Source organism: Microcaecilia unicolor, chromosome 6, assembly GCF_901765095.1.
Source record: "Microcaecilia unicolor chromosome 6, aMicUni1.1, whole genome shotgun sequence".
Classification (NCBI taxonomy): Eukaryota; Metazoa; Chordata; class Amphibia; order Gymnophiona; family Siphonopidae; genus Microcaecilia; species Microcaecilia unicolor.
The window spans coordinates 172,617,234-172,642,812 of NC_044036.1; the positions used below are offsets into that span (position 1 = coordinate 172,617,234).

The window sequence follows — 25,579 nt, forward strand, 5'->3', positions numbered from 1 at the left end:
CTTCCTCTGGTGTTTAACAGTAGGATTTTTACAGTTTCTCACTGGGAGTCTGAAGTGCAGGATAGCAGTGGTTCATTCTGACTGACTGTTCTGCATGTCACAGTTCTGTTGATAGACTGAATAAACTGGCCATTAGGAGCTAGTACTATTGCTTAGAAAGTATTTAAAATAAAATAAAATGTTTTTAGAGGTGTTAAGATGGCCCCAGGGCTTCTCTTTTAAAAGAAAGGGGAATCCTCGCGTGGAAGCATAGAGGCTCATTTTCAAAGCACTTAGCCTCCCAAAGTTCCATAGAAACCTATGAAACTTAGCCTCCCAAAGTGCTTTGAAAATATGCCTCATAGTATGCTGTGCATTTTGATACAACTGTTTTGGCAGGTCATATTATCTTTCTGCTGTTCTGTGTACTTTCCATGATATATAAAATAATTTCCCATAAGAATGAGTTTTGTGCAGTTAATATTACATAATTTGTGGGTACTTCTTAACAAGCTAGAGCGGGAGAATTGTTGGCTACTTCAAAGGAATTAAAAATGGTCTCTTAAAATTAAAATATTCAAGTCTCATGTTATAGCATTGCAGTATAGATCCACTCTAGGATCACCATATCTGGGTGTGCATGCATAGCTTGTGGAGGGAGGGAAGGTGGAGGCTGCTACAGTGGCAGGCCCTATGGGCCAACCAGTGGCGCTAGTAGTGTACCTTGAGATGGGCACCCTTTCAGCACGGTGGCCAGAAGGGGCCATCTGCACTTACAAAAAAATCCATCTGAGAAGAGATGAGAGTAGTAGAGTACGCTAAAGGTATGCTAAAAGGTAAAAAAGTAGAAAAAAGATTTTTAAAAAATCAACTTTCTTCAGGTTGACTATTCCCTTTTACCATGTGTGCTTTTGAAATGTTATAGAATAAAAAAAATAGAAAATAGTTTTCTTTTTGTTTATAAGTAGGCCAGTCCATTGTTATGCTTGTGATGTCAACAGAAGTATAGATAGAAGATAATGAGAAAATCAATGAAAGGGAGGGAAGCTGCTGTTCTATTTTCTGTTATTGAAACGCTAAAACGTTTGAAACATATCTACCATGATTTTACATGCTCATATTATAGTTGCATCTTTTACAAAACATACACAAAAGGTTATCTTTAGTAGGCAGAAAGGTTCTTTAAGATGAAAGGCTAGATTTTACTCGGACACAGAATGGGAGATGTGCCAGTAGGAAAAAGTTTAGTAAATTGGGCCCTTAGAATTTGATAAACAACCTCTCTATGCAAACATACTGGAAAATACGAGTTTAGTATGAGTAGGGATTAAAATCATCATGGTCTATTCCACCATGTTCCTCCTCTTCCTCCTCCTCTTCATGTATTACTGGCCATGCCCCTCTCTCTTCCTCTTCCTCCTCCTCATGATCATGGGGCATTGGGAACTGGGGCAATATTGGGTTTTGAGCATCCTTAACTTTTTGTTCTCCATAGTAAATACTTTGGATGTGAGGAAAGCAAAACAAGACATATGTGCTTATTGAAGCTTTTAGCTTATTTTTTTCCACACGAAGGTAGGTCAAGCGATAGTTGTTCATTGGATCAATTGTCGGACACAGCATTGTAGCATTTATTACTGTAGAGCAAATGGGGAAAAAAGATTATATTAAAATAGTTTACATAAATCTTCATAATTGTATTCAACTAACAGATTTTATGCTTTCAGACCAGATATTTATTTAGAGGGGAATTCATCAAGAAGTATTAGGGCCTTAAGTTGCGTTAATTGGCCTTTAACACGACTTAAACAGCCCTAACACTGCTTGAGTAAAAATACTGTGGCAAAATTTAAGTCACTGCTGGTTACCTAGTAATGAGATTCTCATTACTATGAAACATCATAATGCGACTTGTGGTGCTACACAGCAAGTTGTAATATGGCCCAGAAATCACAGTGAAGTAACCCCGGTACTGGGATCCCACAGGTTGCCAAATGTGGCAGTACATCAAGGTGCAATAAAAGCCAGTTAACCATCTTTTTATAACTGTAGAATTGGCAATATTTGAAGTCTTCTGATCTTTAAAGATATCCTTTATTCTTCTGCGAGTAGTAACAGTGTTTCAATTTCCCAACTCAGATCTGGGTTTCATCATTACGGACCTCATCATGAGAAACTAAATTAATATCAAACTTTCAATAAATAACAACAACATATAAAACAAAAAAATGCTCTAAAATTTCAACACACTGATAGGAGGAGGCGAGCTGCTAGTCCTTCAACATGGCTACCAGTGACGAAAAGATGCTGCCAGACTTTAATCTTTACTCATATTCACACATTCTTGCACTACATCCAATAGGATTACACAGCAACAGTCATGTGAGTCCAATTTTTTCAAAGTAACAACCAGTCTATCTCTTTGTTTTAAGCCTTGTGGCTGCACATTCAAAATTCATTTTCTGTTCTTGCAGAATTAACACTCTTGAAACATCACCACTTCTAGGAAGTGTCACCTCATTTAAAACTACAAATCATAAATCTTGAAAAGTATGTTGAGCTGTTCTCCAGTGTGACACCAATGGCGGCACTTCTTTCCCATGATGCAATGTTCTATCCACAATTCAATTTTTCTCTGAGTCTGGGTAATATAATATTTCATGCATAGACATTTGATGCAATAAATCATAGTAACATGGTAAATGACGGTAGATAAAGACCTGTATGGTTTATCCAGTCTGCCCAACAAGATAAACTCGTTATACGTGGTATGTTATACTTTATACCCAAGTTTGATTTGTCCTTGCCATTTTCAGGGCACAGACCGTAGACGTCTGCCCAGCACTGGTTTTGCTTCCCAATTACCAGTGATATAATACATAATAAAACTTGTTCGTTCCTGGAATCAATGCCTTATCTGTTTGTCATACATATGTGCAGTATATACATTGACCACATGGACGGTGACCTTTCAGTGGTTGATTTTGAAATGTTGCGCTAGTAAATATATTGGCCAAATTTCATCCTGTTTTATAAGCAGATCGCAGAAGTTCTTTAAATTGAGGATGGAACTGCATAACATGACAAAATTTCTTGACAATCTTCTTTCCAAACGCATGTCTTGAATAAGGTAATGCTTATTTTAATGCAGATTCCTGAGAGTGATTTTTTTAGGTTGAAATAACCTCTGAGTAAATAAAGCCCTCTTAAAGGCTTTTTAAAATAACCCTAGGGGGCTATCCATGTTGTTTACATTTTTGAGACATAGTTAAAGCTTGGTTCTTATATTTCTCTATGGTGATAACATAATCTTCAATGTCTCAGGAATTGTCCTACTGGGATGTTTCATAAGTGAGGTGACTGGAAACTACAGAAATGTAATAAGGAGTTAGTCTATTTTCTTCTGATATTAGTGTCTTCATATCTTCCCTCCTTATACATTAACCAAATATCTAAAAATTAGTTTGCTGTAAGATGGGAATTGGCAGTAAACTGTATATTAGGATCACATGTGTTGATCCATGTGCAAAGGTTTTGTAATCCAATTCTGTCACCGGTCAAAAAACCCCCCCAAAAACATTTATTGCATCGTGTCCATGCATGAAATATTATATTGACCAGACAGGAAGAAAAATTAAATTGAGGATAGCGGAACATCTCATTAAATTTGTGTCATGGCTGAGAAGAAGTGCCATTGGTATCACACTGGAGAAAGCTCAACATACTTTGCAAGATTTACGATTTATAGTTTTAGATGAAAACATTTTTACTATGAAATTCACCAAACAAAACGTACAAGAAATTGATACGGAAACAACCCATGTTCAGCTTTCACCTCCCCTAGAACCCCATCCACCCCTTATAAGAAATGAATAAGAGGCATATAACACACATTAATATGTACTCACCACTCTGAAAAACCCCAATATAATGTTACAAAAGTGTGGAGAGCTTGGACTCTTATAGCTTCCCACCATTAGGTGCATAAACATTGAAAAAACAATCAACCATAACCCCCCTACCTCCCTGCCCCATTCCCACGGTGACACTTCTAGAGGTGGTGATGTTTCAAGAGTGTTACTTTTGTGAGAACAGAAAATGATTTTTTGAATGGGCAACTGTGCAGCCAGAAGGCTTAAACAAAGAAATAGATTGGGTGCTACTTTGAAGAAATTGGACTCACATGACTGTTGCTGTGTAATCCTATTGGATGTAGTGCAAGAATGTGTGCGCATGTGTAAAGATTAAAATCTGGCAGCATCTTTTTGTCACTGGTAGCCATTTTGAAGAACCAGCAGTGCTTCTCCTCCTGTCAGTGTGTGAAATATTAGAGCACTAGTAAAAAAAGGCCCGTTTCTGACACAAATGAAATGGGCGCTAGCAAGGTTTTCCTTGGAGAGTGTATGTGAGAGTGATTGTGTGAGAGAGAGAGAGTGAATGTGTGTGTGTGTGCTCCTTGGAAGAAAAAAAAACGTCTGTGTGCTTGTTTTTGAGTGTATGGGAATGACGGCTGTGTTGGGGAGTGGAAACAGAGAATAACCAATGGGGTTCCTTGCTCGTGTGTAGTAATCGTCGTGCACCATGGCCGGAGTCGGAGAGGAGAGGGAGGGCGGTGTAACGGTGAGCGAGCGGCTGCGGGAGGGTGGGTGAGGGGGGCGGGGGGATGGGGTCCAGCGCCGATGTTGGTTGGTTTTTGAGTGTATGGGAATGACGGCTGCATTGGGGAGTGGAAACAGAGATTACCCAATGACAATCCGATTTGTTGAGTGTCATTGCTCCGCCCTCAACATCATCACGTGACGCGGGGGCAGGGCAGACACTCATGGGATCTTGCAACTACAAATTTAGAACGTTGGAGGTGCCTTTTATAGATAGAGATTTTTTGGTTTTATGATATGTTGCTATTTATTGAAATTTTGATATTTAGGTATCCCCTGGTGAAGCTATAATAGCATAACCCAGACCCAAGTTGGGAAATTGAAACACTGTTACTACTCGTACTAGAATAAAAGATATCTTTAGAGATCAGAAGACTTCAAATATTGCTGATTCTACAGTTATATAAAGATGGCTTTCTAAATATAAGTGATTCTGCTATTTTTTGATTTGTATGACTGATATGAGGCAATATTTTGAAGAATTTTGGACTTGGGACTTGTACGATAATAGATAACAGTGGCCGACTGTTTTTTGTTGACCACATGGCATAGGAGTAGCACAGTAAGTTATCTGTCAATATGATACTATTTCACATGCAATTCTGCATAGAGGAGGTAATTTATAACAGAGCACCAATGAAGCATGTCCAAAATGGAATCTATTTTAAGCATATTTATAAAGGCAACATAGATGCACATTTTACTTTATAAAATCTCAGAACCAGCCCCAATATGTGCAAGTACCCACACATAAATTTATGCCTGCTCTGAACTTTGTATGTATACGCTATACATACATGTACATGCATGTTTTATAAAATATGCACATGCATTGCCACTCTGTGTTCACTGTGCCCAGACTACATTCCCAGGAACACCTATGCACAGATCACTTAAAATAGGCACACTTTTTCTGTGCATCTACGTTTTGCATGTATATGTGGTCATACAATATTATAAAAGCCTTTCTCTGCATGTAATATAGGCTTTACATGTGGAAAAGGCATTATAAATTTGCCCCAATATATCCATATCAATCAATGAAGAACCTTATCAACGTGTTACTATTTGGTTAAAAGAATAAGATGTATACATAATCCAATCCTTTCCTCATTGACAAGTGTTTTCTTTTGAACGGTAAGCATATAATACCAAAACCGAAAACATTATTACAAGCTCATGGTAGAGCCCAAACAGTTTTGTTCAGTGGCAATTTCTCCAAGTGGACTAGTTTTGCACATACCATGAGAGGAATGAACCTCAGTCCTAAGTCAAGGTATGTGCAGTATGATCTCGGTCTGTCAAATTTGTTACCATGATAGTCAATTTGTGTGGTTTCTGCATATAAGTATGAATATAATAGTAAGGCAGGGCTTTGTAGTGTAGCTATTTTATTGAATTTATATTTAAAATTGTCAAAGCTATCATTCCACTTGTTTACAATATATTTATCTAGACTAGTTGTTTTCAAATTTTAGGTTACGACAAAGGATTGCATTGGAATCCTCTACCCCTGCTTCTTTAATCTTGGATGACATGGATCTTGCAGTGGGACTAGTTTGGGAATGCAGACAGCACAGTTAACATTTATTGAAAGAAATGCAAGGAGCCAGATTGGGGGAAATGGCCATGGTGCCATGGGTGAGGTCAGGCAAAGTGCTGGACAGAGCATTACAGCAGGAATGGGGGGGGGGGAGGTGGAGGAGCACTTTAGAATGAACAAGAGGTGTGTGTGGGGGGGGGGGGGGGAGTTAGATCAGGGAGCGACATTGGATATAAGATAGAGAGTATTGGTGGTTCCAGACATGAGTGATTTTTCTTCACTGTATCATGAGGAAAAAAAAAAACCCAAAAAGGAAAAAAATACTCTAGACTACAGTGGGCAAATATGGTGAATTTTGGTTAGCTATTTTTACTGTTTAAAACTCTGCAAAATATATTTTTCCTAAAATATTACTGACTTCACACTGTTTTAAGAAAATAAAATAATTTTTGCCTAATGCTATACAGCAATGGTTCTCAACCATTTTTCAGTCGGGACACACCTGATGAACAATGCTCGCATCCGTGACACACTGCATACTTGACCCACAATGAGGCATATTTTCAAAGCACTTTGGGAGGCTAAGTTCCATAGGTTTCTATGGAACTTTGGGAGGCTAAGTGCTTTGAAAATGAGCCTCATTGTGAAATAACACAAAACCTGAAAAAATCCTAACTCAACATACATGTAGTAAATGTACCATAGAACAGTAGCACTGATTCCTTTGATTTAAACAAGGACCCTACTTCAAAACAGGCAGCACTACAAATATCACATAGGGTCCTAGAACACCAATACACCTACTACTGGTAAAACAGAACAAGTGGGACTGCTACAGAGTTCTACTCAGAAACTACTTGGAAACAAAATAAGGCACCTCCTTCACACACAAAGCACAGACAAACCCACAGCAAATACAGAACAAGGGATCACAAATTAGAAATAGAAATGTAAAGACAAAAATTGAACTGGGAACCTCAGAAGTCAAACTAGGCATGTACCATAATATAGGAGAAATAAAAACAGAAATGCATTTCCTCTTTTACTAAACAAAATACAGACATCCGTGATGCACATTTCCCAAAGCTAACATATTCCACCAAATACATTCAAAATAAAACACTTTTCTACGTTGGTTGTCTGAGTGCTTTATTTTTCCATGCATGTTGGTACCAGTTTATTCTTTTCTGTTTTCCAGTCTGTCTTCTGCTTTCTTTCCAGTGGGTGTGGACCATATGTTCTTTCTCCACTTTCCTCCTATCTTCTTCTATTCCCTCATGATATCAGTCTCTGATATCTTTCTTTTTTCTCTCTCTCCTCTCTCTCCCCTCAAATTTCACCTTCTCTCTCTTCAGTCCACCACCTATATTTCACCTACCGGTACCTATCAACTTTCCATCTCCTCCTCACCCCCTACATCTCCTGTCTCACTCCTTTCCTGGCTTCCTATTCCCTTCTCCTTCATGCACTCCTCATCCTCCTCTCACTCATCTGCTTGAGAACCTCCAAGGTTCCACTATGTCAAGTTTCTCTCCTCTCTCTCCCTTCTTACACCCTTGTAGCCCAGCAACTCCCTGTTCCCTCTCCCTTCCATGCCACCCCCACTCAAAAAAAATGCAGCTTCAATGTTCAGCAGGGCAGTGGTTCAGGAAACCCAAACTGGTACCAGGAGACACAGATACATAAATTCCGTTTCTGTTTGCCTTTCCAGGTTGTGCGGTTTACCACCTATACAACATGGGGAAGGAGCACAGCATCAGGGTTTGTGTAGCTGCATCTCCTGTGGTCCAGCATATCCCCCCCTTTTTTTACCCACTCTACTGCCACCTCATGGTCTGCCATCTCCACCTCTGCCCAACACCCTCCCCTAATGGTCCGCCATCTTCTTCCTCTCTCCCCGGATCCCTCACCCATAGTCTGTCATCTCACCTGTCCCCCTGCAGCACCTCTCCCTCTTCCTCCACCTCCCAGTATGGGTCCAGAACATCATCTTCCCCCCTCTCCCATCCAGGATCTCTCCCTTTTCTTCCCCCTCCCCCATCCAGGATATCTCCCTTTTCTTCCCCCTCGAGTCCAAAACCTCTCCCTCTTCTTCCCTTAGCCATTCGGTGAGTCCAGCAACACTCCCTGTTCTTCCCTCAGCCTCCCCAATGAGTCCATTAGCACTCCTGTTTTCCTCAGCCCCTCTCCAAGTCCACTACTGCACCCTCTTCTTCACTCATCCCCCCTCCCTCAAGTCCAAGCCTGCTCCCTCTCCTTCTTTCAACCTCCACCCATCCCAACACTGCTGCCTTCTTCCCTTAACCTCCCACAAGTCCAGCACTGCTCCCTGTCCTTCCCTGAACCTCCCACCCCAGAAATACAACACTGCTGCCTCTGCTTCTCTCCACCCCCACAAGTCCAACGCTGCTCCTACTCCTAACCTCTCCACAAGTCCAAAACTGATCCCTGTCCTTCCGTCAACCCTACCACAAATCTAGTCCTGTTCCCTCTGCTTCTCTCAACTCCAGTCCCCCCTCCCCCCCACACGTCCAGCACTGCTCCCTCTCCTTCCCTCATCCCCCCAAGACCAACACTGCTTTCCTGCTTTCTCTTTTCCCGCTTCCCTTCTCTCCTTAGTCCGTTAACAAGCTGCCTGGGCCAGCACCAGATTCTTCCCACTGCCACGTCCCTCTCTTGTGACACACATTCCTCTGTATGCAGGGGCAGGACCTGACAGAAAGAAGGTCCTGGTGCGGTGCCGGCTGTGGCAGTGTGTTAATGCAGGGGCCAGCAGACAACACAAGTTTGATGGACTGAGGAGGGGAGGGAAGAAGAAGAAGAGAAAGCAGTTTAGAACTCGAGGGGGGGGGGGGAGAGAATGAGCCAGAGAGAGCAGTGCTGGTCTGTGTGGCAGGAGAGGGGAGAGAGACATGCCGCATGCCTTGTAACACACCTCCTGGGAGTTCGTGACACACCGTCTGACAGCTGCTGCTATAGAGAACAAAAAATCTGACATAACTTCTAAATCAGTGAGCATTCTGCTTGTTAGATATCTATGGAGTTGGAGTTCTTTAGGACATTACATTTTCCAAGGACAAAAAGGTCTTCCTATTCTCACAGCTGGGTGATGTCATCTGATGGCGCCCAATGCAGGTCCTGAATAGTGAGACAAAGAACTTTCTAGTAGCGTCCCATCACTCATGCACTGGTGTCTTACAGCCCACTGTATGAGCACGGGACTCTGTCTCGTTTTTTACACAGAGCAGGGAGGATGCATTTTGTGTTCTCAGTGTGTGTATCTTTCTCTTTTGCAGTGCCTTCCCTGCGGGTAGTTTTCCTTTTCTCAGCTAGTATTTTTTTCTTCTTTTTCTTATTTAATTTCCCTGTACTTTCATTAGTTTTTTCTGCTCTTGAAGCTTCATTTAATTTTCCTGAGGTGCTGGGCCTAGTTAGACCAGACCTCAGTTTGACCGCTGCCCATTTTTCGGTTCACAGTTGAGGAGTTTAATTTGTCTACTATTCTTTTCTTGTCCCAGAAGGCCCCCAGTGGCTTCAAGAGGTGCACCTGATGTAATCTGGTGATTTCTGTGACAGACCTGCACTCTTGGTGCATTGGGTGCTTGGGCCTAACCATGAGCTTAACTCTTGTTCTCTCTGTTTAAAAATATAGTTGAGGACACAGAGGGCGTGACAAATCCAACAGGAGAAACCTTTTGGCTCCTCAAAGGCCTGAACATTGTCATCGACACCGGAAGCATCGACCTCAATGGCTGCCAAGACTTCAACATCCACTGGGATTGCACCAGCAACAAGAAGGTCTCCACCTCTGTCAACACTGGGTGCTGAGATCAGGCCCAGGATCAGTCAGCATCAGACCCGACACCAACGACAGCTACAGGTTTGACGTAGTCCTCGTCAGCATCGAAGGAACGTGATGCTGAGCATCAGAGGAAACTCAAGAAGCCCAAACACCGGTCCTCATTGATGCATGGTGCTGGGAGCACTGGGACATTGGCTTCGCCAGTACCTGTGAAGTACCAGCATTTGGAGGAACGCACCCCCTCTTTGGAAGAGGTGCTGGTGCGCAATTCTCCAGACAGCCAGGCCCCGCTACCGGTTAGGCATTGACATTTTATCAGGCTGCCTCTCTCTTATCTCTTCCACCTTTGCCAATGTCTTCTTTTGATGAGCGGTTCCGAGCTATGTAGAAGGAGGAGCTGATGCAGATGCTGCAAACTGGTCAGGCATTGAGGGCACTTGTGCCAGCTGTGGATCAGGCCCAGATTCTTCCTGAGGCTCAGCTCATGCCTATGAAGAGATCCTCTACACTGGCCACTGACATCAACACATACAGTACTAATCTCGATGTCGGGAGGGAGGGGGGAGCTTTCCCAGAGTCCGAGGGTAGGGCTGTGTACCTCACTCTTCGGGGTGTGAACATGGTTCCACTGAGCAGAGGCAGGCACAAACTCATTCAGCCAGGTCTGAGTATGGTGAAGAGTCTGAGTGGAACTGTTCATGGGAGGTGGAGTCTTAAGGAATACCTTCTTATCCCTCCCCACCTCGAGTGAGATGTACATCTCCAGCAGAGGGTGTCTCTTTCACCAGTTTTGTTAGGGAGATGGCTTTTGCCATCCCATTTAAGTTAGAGACTGAGGAAGAGCCTAGGGCATAAATGTTAACTCTCCTAGACTACGAGTTTCCACCAAAGTTAAGGGGTCATGGAACCATTGCACCCTATCCTTAAAGATGCAGTGACGAAGAACTGGGAATCTTCTCCTAAGAAGGTGGATATGCAATATCGTATCCAGAAGGCTCGGATTTGGGAGGGCCCAACTTCCTCACCACTCTCTGGTGATTGACTTCGCTCTCAATGAGGTAGGAATTCCAGGACTTGTACCTCAACGCCCCCAGGTAGAGAGGCTCTGACACTGGACTCGTTTGGGAGGAAAGCTTTTCAGGCCTTGATGCTTGTTGTCCGCATGCAGTCGTACAATCTCTACATGAGCCTTTACTTGCAGTGTTTTTGTCCACAGTACACTAAGTCTTGCAGATTCTCTCCCACAGAAGCAGGCCGCAGGGCTTTTCCAGTTGGGCCAGTAAGTGGCTGCAGTGTCAGTGTTCTCACATACTCTCCTACCTCCTTTGGAGTTGTATTCTTTAGTTGGATATGACTGAGGGACCTGAGTTCGTGTGGCGGGGGGAAGGCACCAGTGCAGGTATAGTGGGATGTTACTAGAAATTTCTTAGTCTCGCTAGTCAGCATCCATGCCAGGCTTCGTCGGATGTCACCCAGCTGTGAGAATACTTGGCCTGCTGTCATTGGAGAACACTTGCTACAGGTGAGTAACTTTGCTTTTTGGGATGCCATTGATTAAATATAATTTCAGGTGAAAACCAAATAGTTGACAGTTTTTTCAGAGTACTGAATGTAAGAGATGACGTTCAGTTAGAAAATATGTAGGTAGAATTCAGTTTATAATCCTTAAAGTGAATATATCTGTCAAAGATTGAAATCCCATTTAAGTATTGCATTAAAAAAATAATGTTGTAGAAAAGACCACAGAATCAAAAAAGAAGAAAATTGTCATCAAGGATCAACCTTAACATTGTTTGGAGACAGAGAATTTCATGTCCAAAAATACTGTCCAGCACCTGCTTTCCCCTCTGGGGCTTCCTTTTTTGAAATGGTTAAGTACTTTCTATGGTTTACTCCAGCAATACAGCTAGTGATGACAGTACCCCACCCATCCACCCACACTGTCATTCATTCTGGATTTCCTTTGACATCAGCCCAATGAAGGATTCAACCAGCATCACCCAGCACTCTTGTAACTGCCTACACAATAGGACTTTCTTTCTACAAAGAAAGAACACTACATTGTGTTCTGTGACTTAAGGTTATAATTAAGCTTTTCAGTTTGACTACCTTTTTTTTAATGGATGTTCGGGTTTCTGAACTTTATTCCCGAAGGTAAATAGGGTAAAGTTGATGTACAGTGTTGTTTTCTTTATTTTTGTGCTGTGGTCTGTGTTCCAATGTTAAAGAAATTTATTTTTAGTTGCTGATTTTATGTTTGTACAAAATGTGTTGTATCTAAAAGTGAATAGTAGAGTCTATTGAAAATAGAAATACTGTATTGTTCAAATGTTTTAAAGCACAAATTATTTTGTTGAGGGGAAATAAGGCATGTCAGTAAAACTGTTTTCTTAACACTAGCCTTGTTCAAATCTAGTGCCATAATCCTGTGTTTCTGTACAATTTCATCCGGGATATTCTTCTATAGAGAGGAAAACGCCTCAATCCAGGCATGTACTCCTTGTGTCATATAACTTAGGGAGCACTGCCCGATCATCACTGGCGTAAAAAACCTCTCTTAAGTAACCCGCTTCAATCACCCAATCTTTATTGTTAAGGGTTGGTTACTTAGCTTGCTGCTGGAGAATTTTGAGCAGTTATAGGAGTCCCTTAGAAATTTTTTTGGGTGTGTAAATTAGGATTGGACTCTCTATAGCTCTATGCACATTTGTAATAGGTGTTTCTGTACAATTTGACATTTTATTTGCTTTAATCACTATTACATAGCATGCAGTCTTTGGGCCCTGTTTACTAAGGCACATTAGCATTTTTAACACACCTACAATTTGCAAGCGTGCTAACTGTGTAGGTGCCTATAGGGATATAGTAGGCGCATACATGGTTAACGCGTGTACATGGTTAATGTGCATTAAAAACGCTAATGCACTTATAACTCAGTTTAGTAAACAGGGCCCTTTGTACAGTGCCTAGGCTGCTGTTACTAACTAGTTCTTACTCTTGCTTCTTGATTGTTGATGTTTTCCCCTTCATTTCTAGAAGCTGAACATTCTGTGCTTTTTTTTAACCAAGTGAATTAAACTACAGTCATTGCTGACAGTTCTCATCTGACACTTTACTACTACTACTACTACTACTACTACTACTACTGTAAATAAAAAAAAAAAAAAGGTTTGTCCTACATCAGAGTTCGGCACATATAATCATGTATTCTGTGTAGGCGTGGTATGTCAAAGATAGCACTCCACATTTTAGATAAACCCCTTCCCCAAAGATTAGTAATAACACACATACTTTCAAGCTCATTGTCCTGAAGATATAAGTGCTCCAATGATTTTGGAATATGGAAAACTTGCTTCAATTTATTGTGTCCTAGGCTGAGTTCTACCAGGTTGGAGACATTAAACACATTGAGAGGGACTTCTTGCAGATTGTTGTGTGACATTCTGATTGTATGAATGTAGGGAAGTTTATCAAAATATTTGTCTGGAATGGAAGAAATAGAATTGTTTTCCAGAGAAAGATACATAAGAGAGGATGGTAAATCAGGTGGCATAGAATTCAATTTGTTGTTGCACAGATTGAGCTGCATGAGCTTTTTCAGTTTGGAAAAACCTCTTCCTTTCACTGCAGAATCATCAAGATGGTTATTGCAGAGATCAAGCATGGTCATGTTCACCAGGCCTTGCATAACATTACGCTGTAATCTAGAAATTTTGTTGAAACCAAGGAAGAGTCTTTCAATTGTGTTAGGAAGAGGAGATGGAATTTCCTGTAAATTATTATGGTGCAAGTAGAGTTGTGCCAAGTGCGGAAGCTTAGCAAACACACCATCATCAATCATGTTAGACATTAATTTGTTGTGGCTAAGGTTAATTTCTCTCAGATTTGTAGCATTAATAAATGATTTTGCAGTCACAGATTCAATGTTGTTGAATTGAAGGTGGAGTTGCTGAATATGTGCTGGAATATATGGCATGGTCTTCAGCTTGCGATTATCACAGAGCATGGTCAGAGGAAAGGTTGGTGGGCAAAAACATTCCCTAGCACAATCAGTAACATATGGAACATGAGGAATTCCATATTGTATGTTAGGATTAAAATGATAGGCTGGTGGATATTCATCATCTGGCTCTGGGTCATAATCACGATCATTGTAGTAATTATAGTTATATTGACCAAAAGCAGTGAGCACGAAGAGTAGGATAACAAATAATTCAGCCAGCATGCCCATTTTCAGTAATGTCCTGTTCTGTTGGAAGAGAATACACATTGTAAATTAAAAATAATAGAATACATTTTTTTTAATTGCTTAGTACATGGTTACCTACCTCAGGGGGTATTTTACTAAGTGGCGGTAAGTCCAACGCAGGCTTAACGTTTGCTAAACCAGAAGTACCACCGGGCCTACCACAGCAGCCCAGCGGTAGTTCCCACCTCCAGCACACACCATTTCCGGTGGTACAAAAATATTTTTATTTTTGTTGTGCTGGTGGTAATTGGGCAGTGCCGTGTGCTCCTGGTTTCTGCCAGGTTAGCGCGGGAGCCCTTACTGCCAGCTCAATGGGTGGCGGTAAGAGCTCCCTCTCCCCTGCTGCAGCTTAGTAAAAGGACCCCTTATATTATTAGTATATAGCAAGGTGGGGTATTATAACAAAAATTCCTTTCTCTGCTTTTGATTATGAAAATGAAATACCCAATAGAATGAATAAACCTTTGATAATATAATTTTATCTGTAAGTATGCATTGAAGATCTACCATGATTAGGGCTTCTGATTTCAGTGACAACCAAAGAACACCATCAAACAACCCTGAAGAGAAAATTGAAATTTTCGTTATAACTGAAAAAAAACCTTTTAAATAGGCCTACTCATAAAACTCTGTCATCTGGCTGTTGCTTTCACGGGAATCAAGACGAGATTTGAAGGCAGTAGCCAGAGGCGGTATTGAAGTGTGACAGAGAGGAGCAAGATAGCAAGAGGCTTCTTAGAGCTTGCATTGTCTTTCCATTCTCTATACATTCTGGCCCCTTCCGCTCCTCTGCAAAAGTTCTCTCTTTAACAAAAAATGGGGAGGGGAATATGAACCCCCTTGTGATATGCACAATAGTGGGGCGGGGGGGATAAGAGTTGAAGCATATGCACTCCAGGAAACATGAATGCCATAAACCAATATACTACCAATTTTCTCTGTTTCCTGACCTCAACAATTATTGAACAGCAAGGATATTTCAACACAGATATTAAGTGGCCCTTTTATTAAACTGCAGTAAAGTTTGCAATTTCCACAGCTTAACATGGGACTTTACCACGTGATAGCTGCAGATTTAATGTGGCACCTATTGAGGGTAGTTTATGGCATAGTTACTGCGAAATTACCACAAAGCTTCTTGATGTGGCTCTGTTCTAGCAGTTACTATGTGGTAAATCACACATTAGCTGTCGGATTCTATCTATCGTGCCTATAATTCTGCACCTAAATCTAAACATAGTCCATAGCAATGCGTTGATTGGCTTAACAAGCCAATCAGCGTTGTTAAGAACACTTAAGCAATAATAATCACTAATTGTCAATAATTAGAATTTATACTCATAACCCGCTAAGCGTATACTGTAACTTACTGTGCCTAAATTGTAATGCGCACATCCAAAAAGAGGCGTGTTTATAGGCGGGGAAATGGGCATTTCTACTACTACTACTTATCATTTCTATAGTGCTACAAGGCATACGCAGCGCTGTACACCATACACAAAAAGACAGTCTCTGCTCAAAGAACTTACAATCTAGATAAGACAGGCAGACAGACAGAACAATTAAGGGTAAGGGAATAAAGAGGTGAGGATAAAAAGGACAGGGCAAGGGAGCAGTGGTTAGGAGTCAAAAGCAGTGGTAAAGAGGTGGGCTTTAAGTTTGGACTTGAAAACAGCCAAAGAGGGGGCTATAGAAGTACAGGCTCGAGAAGTCTATTCCAGGTATGAGGTGCAGCAAGATTAAAAGGAACGGAGTCTGGAATCAGCAGTAGAGGAGAAGGGGACAGATAAGAGAGATTTCGTGGGTGTTCCCAAATTTATGTGCATTGTTATAGAATATGGCCCAGTCTGCGTAAATCTATGTGCATGGATTTACGCCAAATTTTCATTGGTATAAATGGATGCGCGTAGTAGTCTGAGCACTGGGATATCAACTAAGCATATTCTATATACCTCACTTACATCTTATAGAATACACTTAGGCAAAAATGATTTCTGCACAGATTTTCCAGGAACCATATATAGAATCTCCCCCTAAGTACTTAGCACAGTTTAGTAAAAGGGCCCCTTCCCTTTTTAATGCAGTGCTTGCACTTTGATGCAGATTTTCTTTTTACTTCATTGAGCTATGTAGACTCATTATTTTATTACCTACAAAGGGGGCAAGTTATCAACATGGGCTATTATTAAGATGTTAACCGTTATTAATGGTTGGGTCTCATTGCATAAAATGGGACCTGTGCTTAAATAGCATGGGTTAGTGGTAAAATAAGACATCTTAATGGTAGCCCACGTTTAATGCTGAGTTTTAGCATATTCTTATTGCATTAGTCATCAATTTAGCTGCCAGGTAAGTACCTAAATTTAGATTTTATCAACACTTAGAATCAGAATCCCTAACTGGTATTAATGAAAAAAAAAAAAAAACTATGCACAAGTGCTCACTCGGGTTCTTACCACTTTTCAGTAATGCACCTTCTATTCACTGTAATTCTTTGGTAGGCAGTTGTGACTGGGGACCTTCCACTAAATCAAACAACCTTATCCCTTAATTCGGTCTTCCACTCCCTGGGTTGATTGTGCATAATGAAGAAGTGGATGCTGAGGTCATTGGAGTGGTTGGATTTGGGTATATAGAGTTCCAAGAGGAACCCTTATGCATGGTCTGTTGCTGAATAACTGTTGATACAATGATTAGATTAGTTATATTAGGAGGGATGTATATAAAACCACACACCACAGCCACTAGCTGAGCTGATTCGGTCAATGGACACTCAGTTCTACATCTATGTAGATGGTGTGCAGCTACTCATACCCATTGAGCCTGACTTACCTACAACCTTGAATAAACTGATTACCTGTCTAACATCAATTCAAGAATGGGCTAAATGCAATAATCTTTGCCTGAACCCAAGTAAAACCGAACTTCTCTGGGTCCCTAACACAAGTGGATACATACCTAACATCAAAATCCCTTTTGGGAAGTACGAACGCCCCCTCAGATCACTAGTCAGGAACCTTGAAATACAGTTAGAGTCAACACTTACTCTGATTCCCCAAATCCAAGCAACTTTCAAGAGCTGCTTCTACTATTTGCGACAGCTACACTGCCTCTCTCCTTACATCGAGGAGGTAAATCTTATCTCAGTTGTGCATGCCATGATAAGATCAAGACTGGATTACTGCAATGCACTATACAATGGTCTGACTACAAAGGACCTGCACCAGCTCCAGTTGATTCAGAATGCAGCAGCAAGACTCATAGAAGGTTGCAAACGGCATGACCACATCACACCATTTTTGCAAAAACGTCAATGGCTACCAGTACAATAACGGGGCTAAATTTAAAACTCTATGTCTGAGCTTCAAGGCCCTGAAAGGAAATGGCCCTGAGTACCTGAAGAATACAATGATCTTTCACACGCTGCCTGAAGAATAGGATGATCCTCCACACACCGCCAAGGACACTAAGGTCCTCTCAAGTACTATCACTAACCACACCCTCTCCAAAAGACATTGCATGATGTGATACCCACAAGCGAGCCTTCTTCGGAGTAGCCCCCACACTCTGGAATGCACTGCCTGAAAGGCTTTACTTAACACAAGACTTATCTCTACTTCAGGAAGCGGGTGAAAGCTTGGCTCTTCAACCAGACCTTTAATGGAAGAAGTAACTAACTTGTTAGTCTCACTCACACACACAAGGAGTGACTCAGGCTGCACATACTGCAGCAGGACATGTTTATCCACTTCTACCCTAGCTGAGATTATATTTAACCATCTCTGTGACTTCTTGTGCAAATTCCTTTAAATCAGTCACCTTACTTTCTAACTCTTCTTACTCTGTTTCTTATCTATATGTTACATCTTTGCTTTACCCTTCACTATCAATTAAAATGTTCTGTTGCGTATTGTGTTGACATTGTAAGTAGTATGCCATACTTTGTATTGTTGTTTGAATATTTTTACTTCTGTAATTGCCTATTGCTCATGTTTGATCTATTCTTACTGTACACCGCCTTGAGTGAATTCCTTCAAAAAGACGGTAAGTAAATCCTAATAAATAAATAAAATGGAGAAAGAAACTCCAGGAGGCTGCAAATAAAGCTGATATTGAGGTCCAAAGAAACGATGAATTTTATTTATTCAGGGCCTCTTTTATCAAGCTACGCTAATGCCCCTGGTGCGGCAATACCAACAAAGCCCATTTACTTTGAATGGGCATTGGCAGCATTGCCGCATGGGAACCACTAGCGCGCGGCTTGATAAGAGGGCCTTATTTATGCTGCTGTTTAGTAAGCTGCGCTAGCAGCTGTCAGTGCGATAATGCCAACACAGCCCATTAACTTTGAATGGGCTGTGTTGGCATTGCCGTGCAGCTTAGTAAACAGGGGAGTTAGTTGGCAAATTTGTAACCTGCATTATGCATAATGTTTAAGCAGATACATTCAAACATACACAATTTGAAATATTGGCATAAAATAAAACCTATTTTACATAACAAAACAAAAAATCAAAATACAAGAAACAAAAAATACAATAATAAAAATAACAATATTAGTAAATACTTGCTATACTGGCCAACCACAAATAACCAAAAGATGACAATAGCACTACCACTATAATCTTCAGAGGAAGCTTGTTTAAATAAATATGCCTTAAAATGATTCCTGAAAGGGGCTAATGAAACAGTATGTCAATTTCTGTGGTAAACTTTTCCAAAGAAACATCTCTCCAAACAAGAAATTCCTACATCAATTTTATTTTACGCAGACTTGATGGATAGATGGGAAATCTAAAAAATGTTTATCATAATACCTCAAAAGACGTGCCGGATGATAATTTCTTAAAGGCGAAGTGATGCAAGGTTCAGAAAAGAGCAGCTATGGTTGTTTAGTAACTGCAATTAGAGTTAGAAACATAGGGGACAGTATTCAGCCTGTATAGCTACCAGTTAACGTAAGACAGCTTTTTTGCTGTTCTAAGTTAACTAGATTGTTATCCAGCTAGCATTGCTGAATATCAGCAGTGCCTGGGTAAATTTTGGCTGTACCCTGGCACTAACTTGAGAGTAAACAAAAAACAAATGGGGACAAAAAACAACAAAAAAAATACGTATATCTAATTCTTCAAATCAATAAATAACAAAAGGCTAGAAAAAAGTTTCACACTTTCATATTCAACTGAAATCCTTTATTGATATTTTCTGCAAAGGAAAAACTGTATGCTCAGAAACTGAAGCAGACCAGTAAAGAAAAAAATCTTTCATCAATCTGCAAGCAGAAAAAAACGTTTTGCAAACACCAATACAAATGATGACACTACAACAAAAATCTAAATTTCAAAATATTAACATGTAAAAATAATAAAGTGAAGATCATAGCTTATTTCAGAAGAATAAAATATCCAATCAAACGATTCAAGTGGTTATTTCCTGGGGATATACCATCAAAAACACCCAGTCTAAAACAGGTATCGCCCAGGGTTGAGCTTGAAGTCAAGCAAATATCCTTGAGTAATTTGATGTTCCACTGCTCATGGTTTTCTGTTTTGCCACCAAAGTGGTATCGTCAGGGATTCAAACGTTCACAATACCACCACATTTCACCGCTCTTATATCATGTGCCACAATTAAAACTATGGTAATTGACTGGCGATAACTATTTTACATTCCACCTAGATAGTGTCACAGTGATCTGGCCAAATATTAATTGGCACTAGGCAGGAGCATCTCTTATAGCTTTGAATATCATCCCCATAAGAGTTGTTAATTTCTCTTTCCATAGCGTCCCCAGATCAATCCAGAGACTTGTGGGTTATGTCCCTCCACTAGCAGGTTAGATAGAGAGAACACTGAAGTTCGCCCACAAGAGGGCATGTGCAGCCATCCTCACTTCAGTATTCTCTCTAGCTAGCAGGTGAAGGGACATACTGTGCAGCTCTGCATTGATTTGCAGTGTTTTGGCTCCTATCCCGTTCCCTCGGGGGGGGGGGGGGTTGAGCCTAATTTGGGGTTGAGGTGCTTATTTGTACGTTGGGGCTACACCTGGTGGTGCCAGGTCCCTGCCCGTCTCCCCCCGTCAGCCTGTCAGTCTTTGTGAGGTGTGGGCCTGTCAGCCTGTGATTCTCTCCTGCCTCTCTTGAAAAAAAAAAAAAAGAAGAGAAATAGGTGAAGCCACTATCGGAGCAATCCTTAAGTGGGTAAGACAGCGTCTCCTTACTGCAGACACAGAGGTACGTGAATTGACTGCTGGGGAGTCTGAAGTTTTTTCCCTTATGTCGGCCTTGGAAACTGTTAAGCGGTGTTCGCGTTATGGAGCGCAAAAGCTGGCGTCCGGAGCTTGCGAGGGGTGTGCAGGGGCCTTGGACAAGCCCTGGTCAGGTCCGACGGAATGTTCGGCAAGGGGGGAAGCGGCGGATGCGGCAGATGCCTGTTCGGCAGGAAAGCCGCTGGTAGCTGCGGTGCCATTTTTTCTTCCCCTGAGCTGCAAGCAAGCGCGGCGGCGGGAACACATCCCTCGGCAGTTGTTGCTCTGGATCGCGGGGCCTCGCATTCCCTTCCCTCGGGGACGTCGCATTCGGCGTTGTTTTCCCCAGAATTTGTGCTACTGATGCACAAAGCTTTTTTGATGAAGGCAGCGGGAGGGGAGTCCATGGAGGACGCGTTAGATAGCCAGCAATTGGGTCAGTGTGATTCCTCTGCTGATTTCTCCCATAGAGTCTATAAAAAAGGGCCCGTTTGGAGTTTTTTAGCCCGGGGGCTGAGGGATCAGGGCACTCGGATTCTGACGAGGCTCCAGGTTCGGGAGATTCCCTGCCGGAGATCTTAGAGGAAGGAGAATTGCCGGCGGGGGAAGAGGATGACCCTACCGCGGCAAGGCTTTTCCGCTAGGAGGAGCTCCCGTCCTTGATCTTAAAGGCTATGGAGATATTAAACATTTCTTCTCTTGAGCCCGCATCTCAGGCGGGGTCAGCTCCCTCTATTATGTCCGGTACTAGGACTCCTTCTAGGGCTTTTCATATCCACGAGGCCATGCACGTGCTCATTAAGGCCCAATGGGACTCGCTGGAGGCCAGCCTGAGAGTGGCACGGGCTTTGGCCAAGCTCTGTCCTTTGCGGCAGGAGGACTTGGAGTCCTTACGTTTGCCGGTAGTAGATTCTTTAATTACGGCGGTAACAAAGGAGACGGCTTTGCCAGTAGAGGGAGGCACTGCTCTCCGAGATCCGCAGGACCGCAGGCTGGAGGCCTCGGTGAAGGCTTCTTTCGAGGTGGCGGCGTTGTCTTTGCAGGCCTCGATTTGCGGATCTTATGCAGCACGGGCTTGTCTTTCATGGGTGCAGAAGGCGACGTCGCCTGACGATTTGATCGACTGCCTTCCAATGTTGGAGTTGGGTTTGGCGTACCTGGCGGACGTGCTGTATGACATCCTCAGGGCTTCTGCGAAGGAAGTGTCGGCTGTTTCAGCCCGTTGATGGATTTGGCTGAAGCACTGGGCCGCAGATGTGGCCTCTAAATCCCGTTTGGCAAGGTTGCCTTTTAAAGGCCGCCTCTTATTTGGAGAGGAACTGGCTCAGATTGTTAAGGAATTGGGTGATTCCAAGGCCCAGGCGAAGAGCTTCGGGCCTCGCTTCAAGGAGACCAAGTGTTATAGGCCTGGCAGAGTCGGGGGGGGGGGGGGGTTGCTATGTTTCGGTTTCAGCAGAGACAGCAGCCGTTTCGGCAAAATTGCCGTCAGCCGGCCTCGACTGCTCGCAACCAACAGGGTAGCAGAGGGGCCCAATGATGGGGCCCTGGTCCATTCCTTTTTGGCAATAGGAGGACGGCTGTCTCAGTTTGGGAAGGAGTGGGCTGAGGTGACCGCAGACGAATGGGTACTGGACATTTATTCGAGACGGCTACAAGTTGGAGTTTGCCCGGCCTCTCTCCGATAGTTTTCTGGAGTCTCCTTGCAAGTCTCCGCTAAAGAGAGCAGCGGTGCAGGAGACTCTGGCAGAATTGCTGCGTTTAGAGGCAGTAGTGCCGGTGCCGTCGGCCGAAGTCGGCCAGGGTCGCTACTCTATTTACTTTGTTGTGCCAAAGAAGGACGGAACATGTCGGCCAATTCTAGATCTCAAGGCGGTCAACAGAGCCCTCAGAGTCAGGCATTTCAGGACGGAAACTTTGCGCTCGGTCGTGGCAGCTGTGCAACCGGGAGAGTATCTCACAGCGCTCGACCTGAAGGAGGCATACTTGCCCATTCCCATTTAGCCACCTCATCAGCGCTTCCTGTGTTTTGCGGTGATGGGACAGCATTTTCAGTTCAGAGCCATGCCGTTCAGTTTGGCCACGGCGCCTCGCACCTTTTCAAAGGTAATGGTGGTGGTGGTGGCAGCCTTCTTGCGACAAAAATGAGTGCAGGTTCATCCGTATCTTGACGACTGGCTCATTCGGGCGCCGTCCCAGGAGGAATGTGCCCGGGCGACACAGTCAATAATGACTCTTCTGCGTTCGCTAGGCTGGGTGATCAACATTCGCAAATGTCAGCTCGTTCCGACCCAGATGTTGGAGTATCTGAGAGTTCGGTTCGATACCTCTCAGGGCAGAATGTTTCTTCCAGAACCTTGCAGGTTGAAGCTGGTGTGACAGATTTCCTCTCTCCTTCAAGTGGAGGCCCCGAAGGCATGGGACTATGTTCAGGTCCTGGGGTCTATGGCAGCGACGTTGGAAGTGGTCCCTGGGGCCAGGAGTCACATGCGTCCATTGCAGTGGTCCCTGCTCAGCCGTTGGTCCCCATTATCAGAGGATTATGTGGTCCGCATTCCGTGGCAGTCAAGAGCTCATTTTGCCCTCCGGTGGTGGCTTCAGTCGGTCAATCTTCGCGGCATGCCCCTCGCCCCTCCGGAATGGAGGGTGGTCACGACGGATGCCAGCCTCTCCGGTTGGGGGGCTCATTGTGTAGGTCACTCGACGCAGGGGGTATGGAGCCCTTCGGAGACTCAGTTATCAATCAATCAATCTGTTGGAGTTGTGGGCCATTCGTTTGGCGTTACAAGCTTTCGAGGCCTTGATACTGAACCGCTCGGTGCGGGTTCTTTGCGACAATGCGACAGCTGTGGCTTATGTCAATCGCCAAGGGGGCACTCAGAGCGCTCAGTTGTCTTCAGAAGCTCTTGCCCTCTGCAGCTGGGCGGAAACTCGTCTCTCTCTTTTGTCGGCGGCGCACATAGCGGGAGTCCTGAATGTGCTGGATGCGGGGGAGTGGGATCTCTCTCGAGTGGCGTTCGACCGGATCATTGGGGGATGCCGGTAGTGGATCTGATGGCCCGGTTGTCCAATGCCAAAGTGCCTCGCTTCTTCAGCAGGGGCAGGGACTTTGGGTCCGACGGAATAGACGCGTTGATTCAAAGGTGGCCACAAGATCTGCTTTACGTTTTTCCTTCTTGGCCGATGATCGGTCAGGTGATCGGCAGGATCTCGCAGCATCCAAGAGTAGTCATTCTAGTAGCTCTGGATTGGCCCAGGTGTCTTTGGTATGCGGACTTAGTTTGGCTGATGATAGACGAACCGTTGCGTCTGTCGGATGTTCCCGATCTTCTGGTTCAGGGACCGGTGACCATTCAGGATCCTCTTCCATTTGTGCTTACGGCTTGGCTATTGAGCGGTCGAGGCTCCGGTGCAAAGGCTATCCTGAGATAGTGATTAGGACGATGTTGCAGGCGCGTAAGAGATCTACTTCTGTGGCATATGCTAGAGTCTGGAGAACATTTGTTTCCTGGTGCTCATTGTTGGGCATCTCGCCGGAATCAGCTCTTCTAGGGTCTATCTTGGCCTTTTTGCAGGAGGGGCTGGAAAAGGACCTTTCTTTAAGCTCTATTAAGGTACAGGTGGCAGCATTGTCCTGTTTCCGTGGCCACTTGGGGGGGGGGGGGGGTCGCTCTTTGGCCGCTCACCTGGATGTAGTTCGTTTTCTCCGGGGCATTAGTCACGATAGGCCACCTCGGATACCGGTGGTACCGGAATGGAGTTTAAATCTGGTTCTGAAGGCGCTGCAGCGTGCCCCGTTTGAGCCTTTGCATAAGACGTCGTTGAAGGACCTCATGTTGAAGACGGTATTTTTAGTAGCCATGGCTTCGGCGAGACGGGTATCGGAGCTGCAGGTGCTTTCGTGCAGGGATCCCTTTCTGCGTTTTTCGGAAGCTGGGGTCTCGGTGCGTACGTGCCGTCCTTTCTGCCAAAGGTGCTTTCGCGTTTTCACCTTAATCAGGAACTACATTTGCCAACTTTTAGACGGGAAGATTGCCCTGAGGATTTTCGGCAGTTGCGCTGTTTGGATGTTAAAAGAGGGCTTATCGCATACTTGGAGGCTACTAATTCCTTCCGCAAGTCTGATCATCTTTTTGTCTTATTTACGGGACACAAAAAGTGACAGTTGGCTTCTAAAGCTACGATCGCCCGGTGGCTACGGAAGGCGATCGGATCTGCATACCTTTCTATGGGGAAACCGATTCCTTTTCAGATTCGCGCGCATTCGACTAGAGCTCAGGCCACGTCCGTTGCAGAGTACCGGCTGGTACCGTTGGACAAGATTTGTAAAGCGGCTACTTGGGCATTGATGCATACTTTTGCGAGACATTACCGGCTGGATGTCGCGGCGCGTGGGGATGCGTGTTTCGGCGCTTCGGTGCTTTCTTCGGGGAGAATGCGGTCCCACCCTTCTTGAAGACTGCTTTGGTACATCCCACAAGTCTCTGAATTGATCTGGGGACGCTATGGAAGGTAAAATTATGCCTTACCTGATAATTTTCTTTCCATTAGTCCCTCAGATCAATCCAGAGGCCCTCCCTGGGGGTTACATTCGCTGATTCTGTATGATGTATATATTGAAGAATTTGTTGCGGTTATATTCACGTTCTTCTCGTAGTCTGCGAGTTTTGAGATTAAATAAGTTATTATGGAACGATTGTTACTGTTAATCAGCTGCAAAGTTTTTTTCTGCAGCTTGTTTGCTCTGTTAGAGAGGCAGGAGAGCGTTATATTGTTCAACTAGTTTCTTACTGCTTTGGTATCGTATACTGAAGTGAGGATGGCTGCACATGCCCTCTTGTGGGCGAACTTCAGTATTCTCTCTATCTAACCTGCTAGTGGAGGGACATAACCCACAAGTCTCTGGATTGATCTGAGGGACTTATGGAAAGAAAATTATCAGGTAAGGCATAATTTTACCGTGTGCTTCCCCTGCACCCAACATTAATGGTTAGTACTGCATGTTTTAACCTAATATTTTTGATCTTTGTCTTTATCTGTGACATGCCCATTCCACTTTTTTTTATTTCCTCAATATGTATTTTTTTCCAGCAGGGGTTGTTAA

The 25,579-nt window shown here is 43.4% G+C and overlaps 1 protein-coding gene across 1 annotated transcript in view; it reads right to left on the bottom strand.

Annotated features, from left to right (window-relative positions):
* Positions 1 to 345: 345 nt before the first annotated feature.
* OMD (osteomodulin) overlaps positions 346 to 25,579 on the bottom strand; it is a 30,349-nt gene continuing 5,115 nt past the window's right edge. The window contains exons 2-3 of the mRNA XM_030207119.1: positions 13,274 to 14,231; positions 346 to 1,616 (exon numbers count right to left, since the gene is read on the bottom strand). Coding sequence (XP_030062979.1) covers positions 1,291 to 1,616; positions 13,274 to 14,213 — 1,266 coding nt within the window. The 5' untranslated portion in view covers positions 14,214 to 14,231 and the 3' untranslated portion in view covers positions 346 to 1,290. The remainder of the gene's footprint in view (positions 1,617 to 13,273; positions 14,232 to 25,579) is intronic.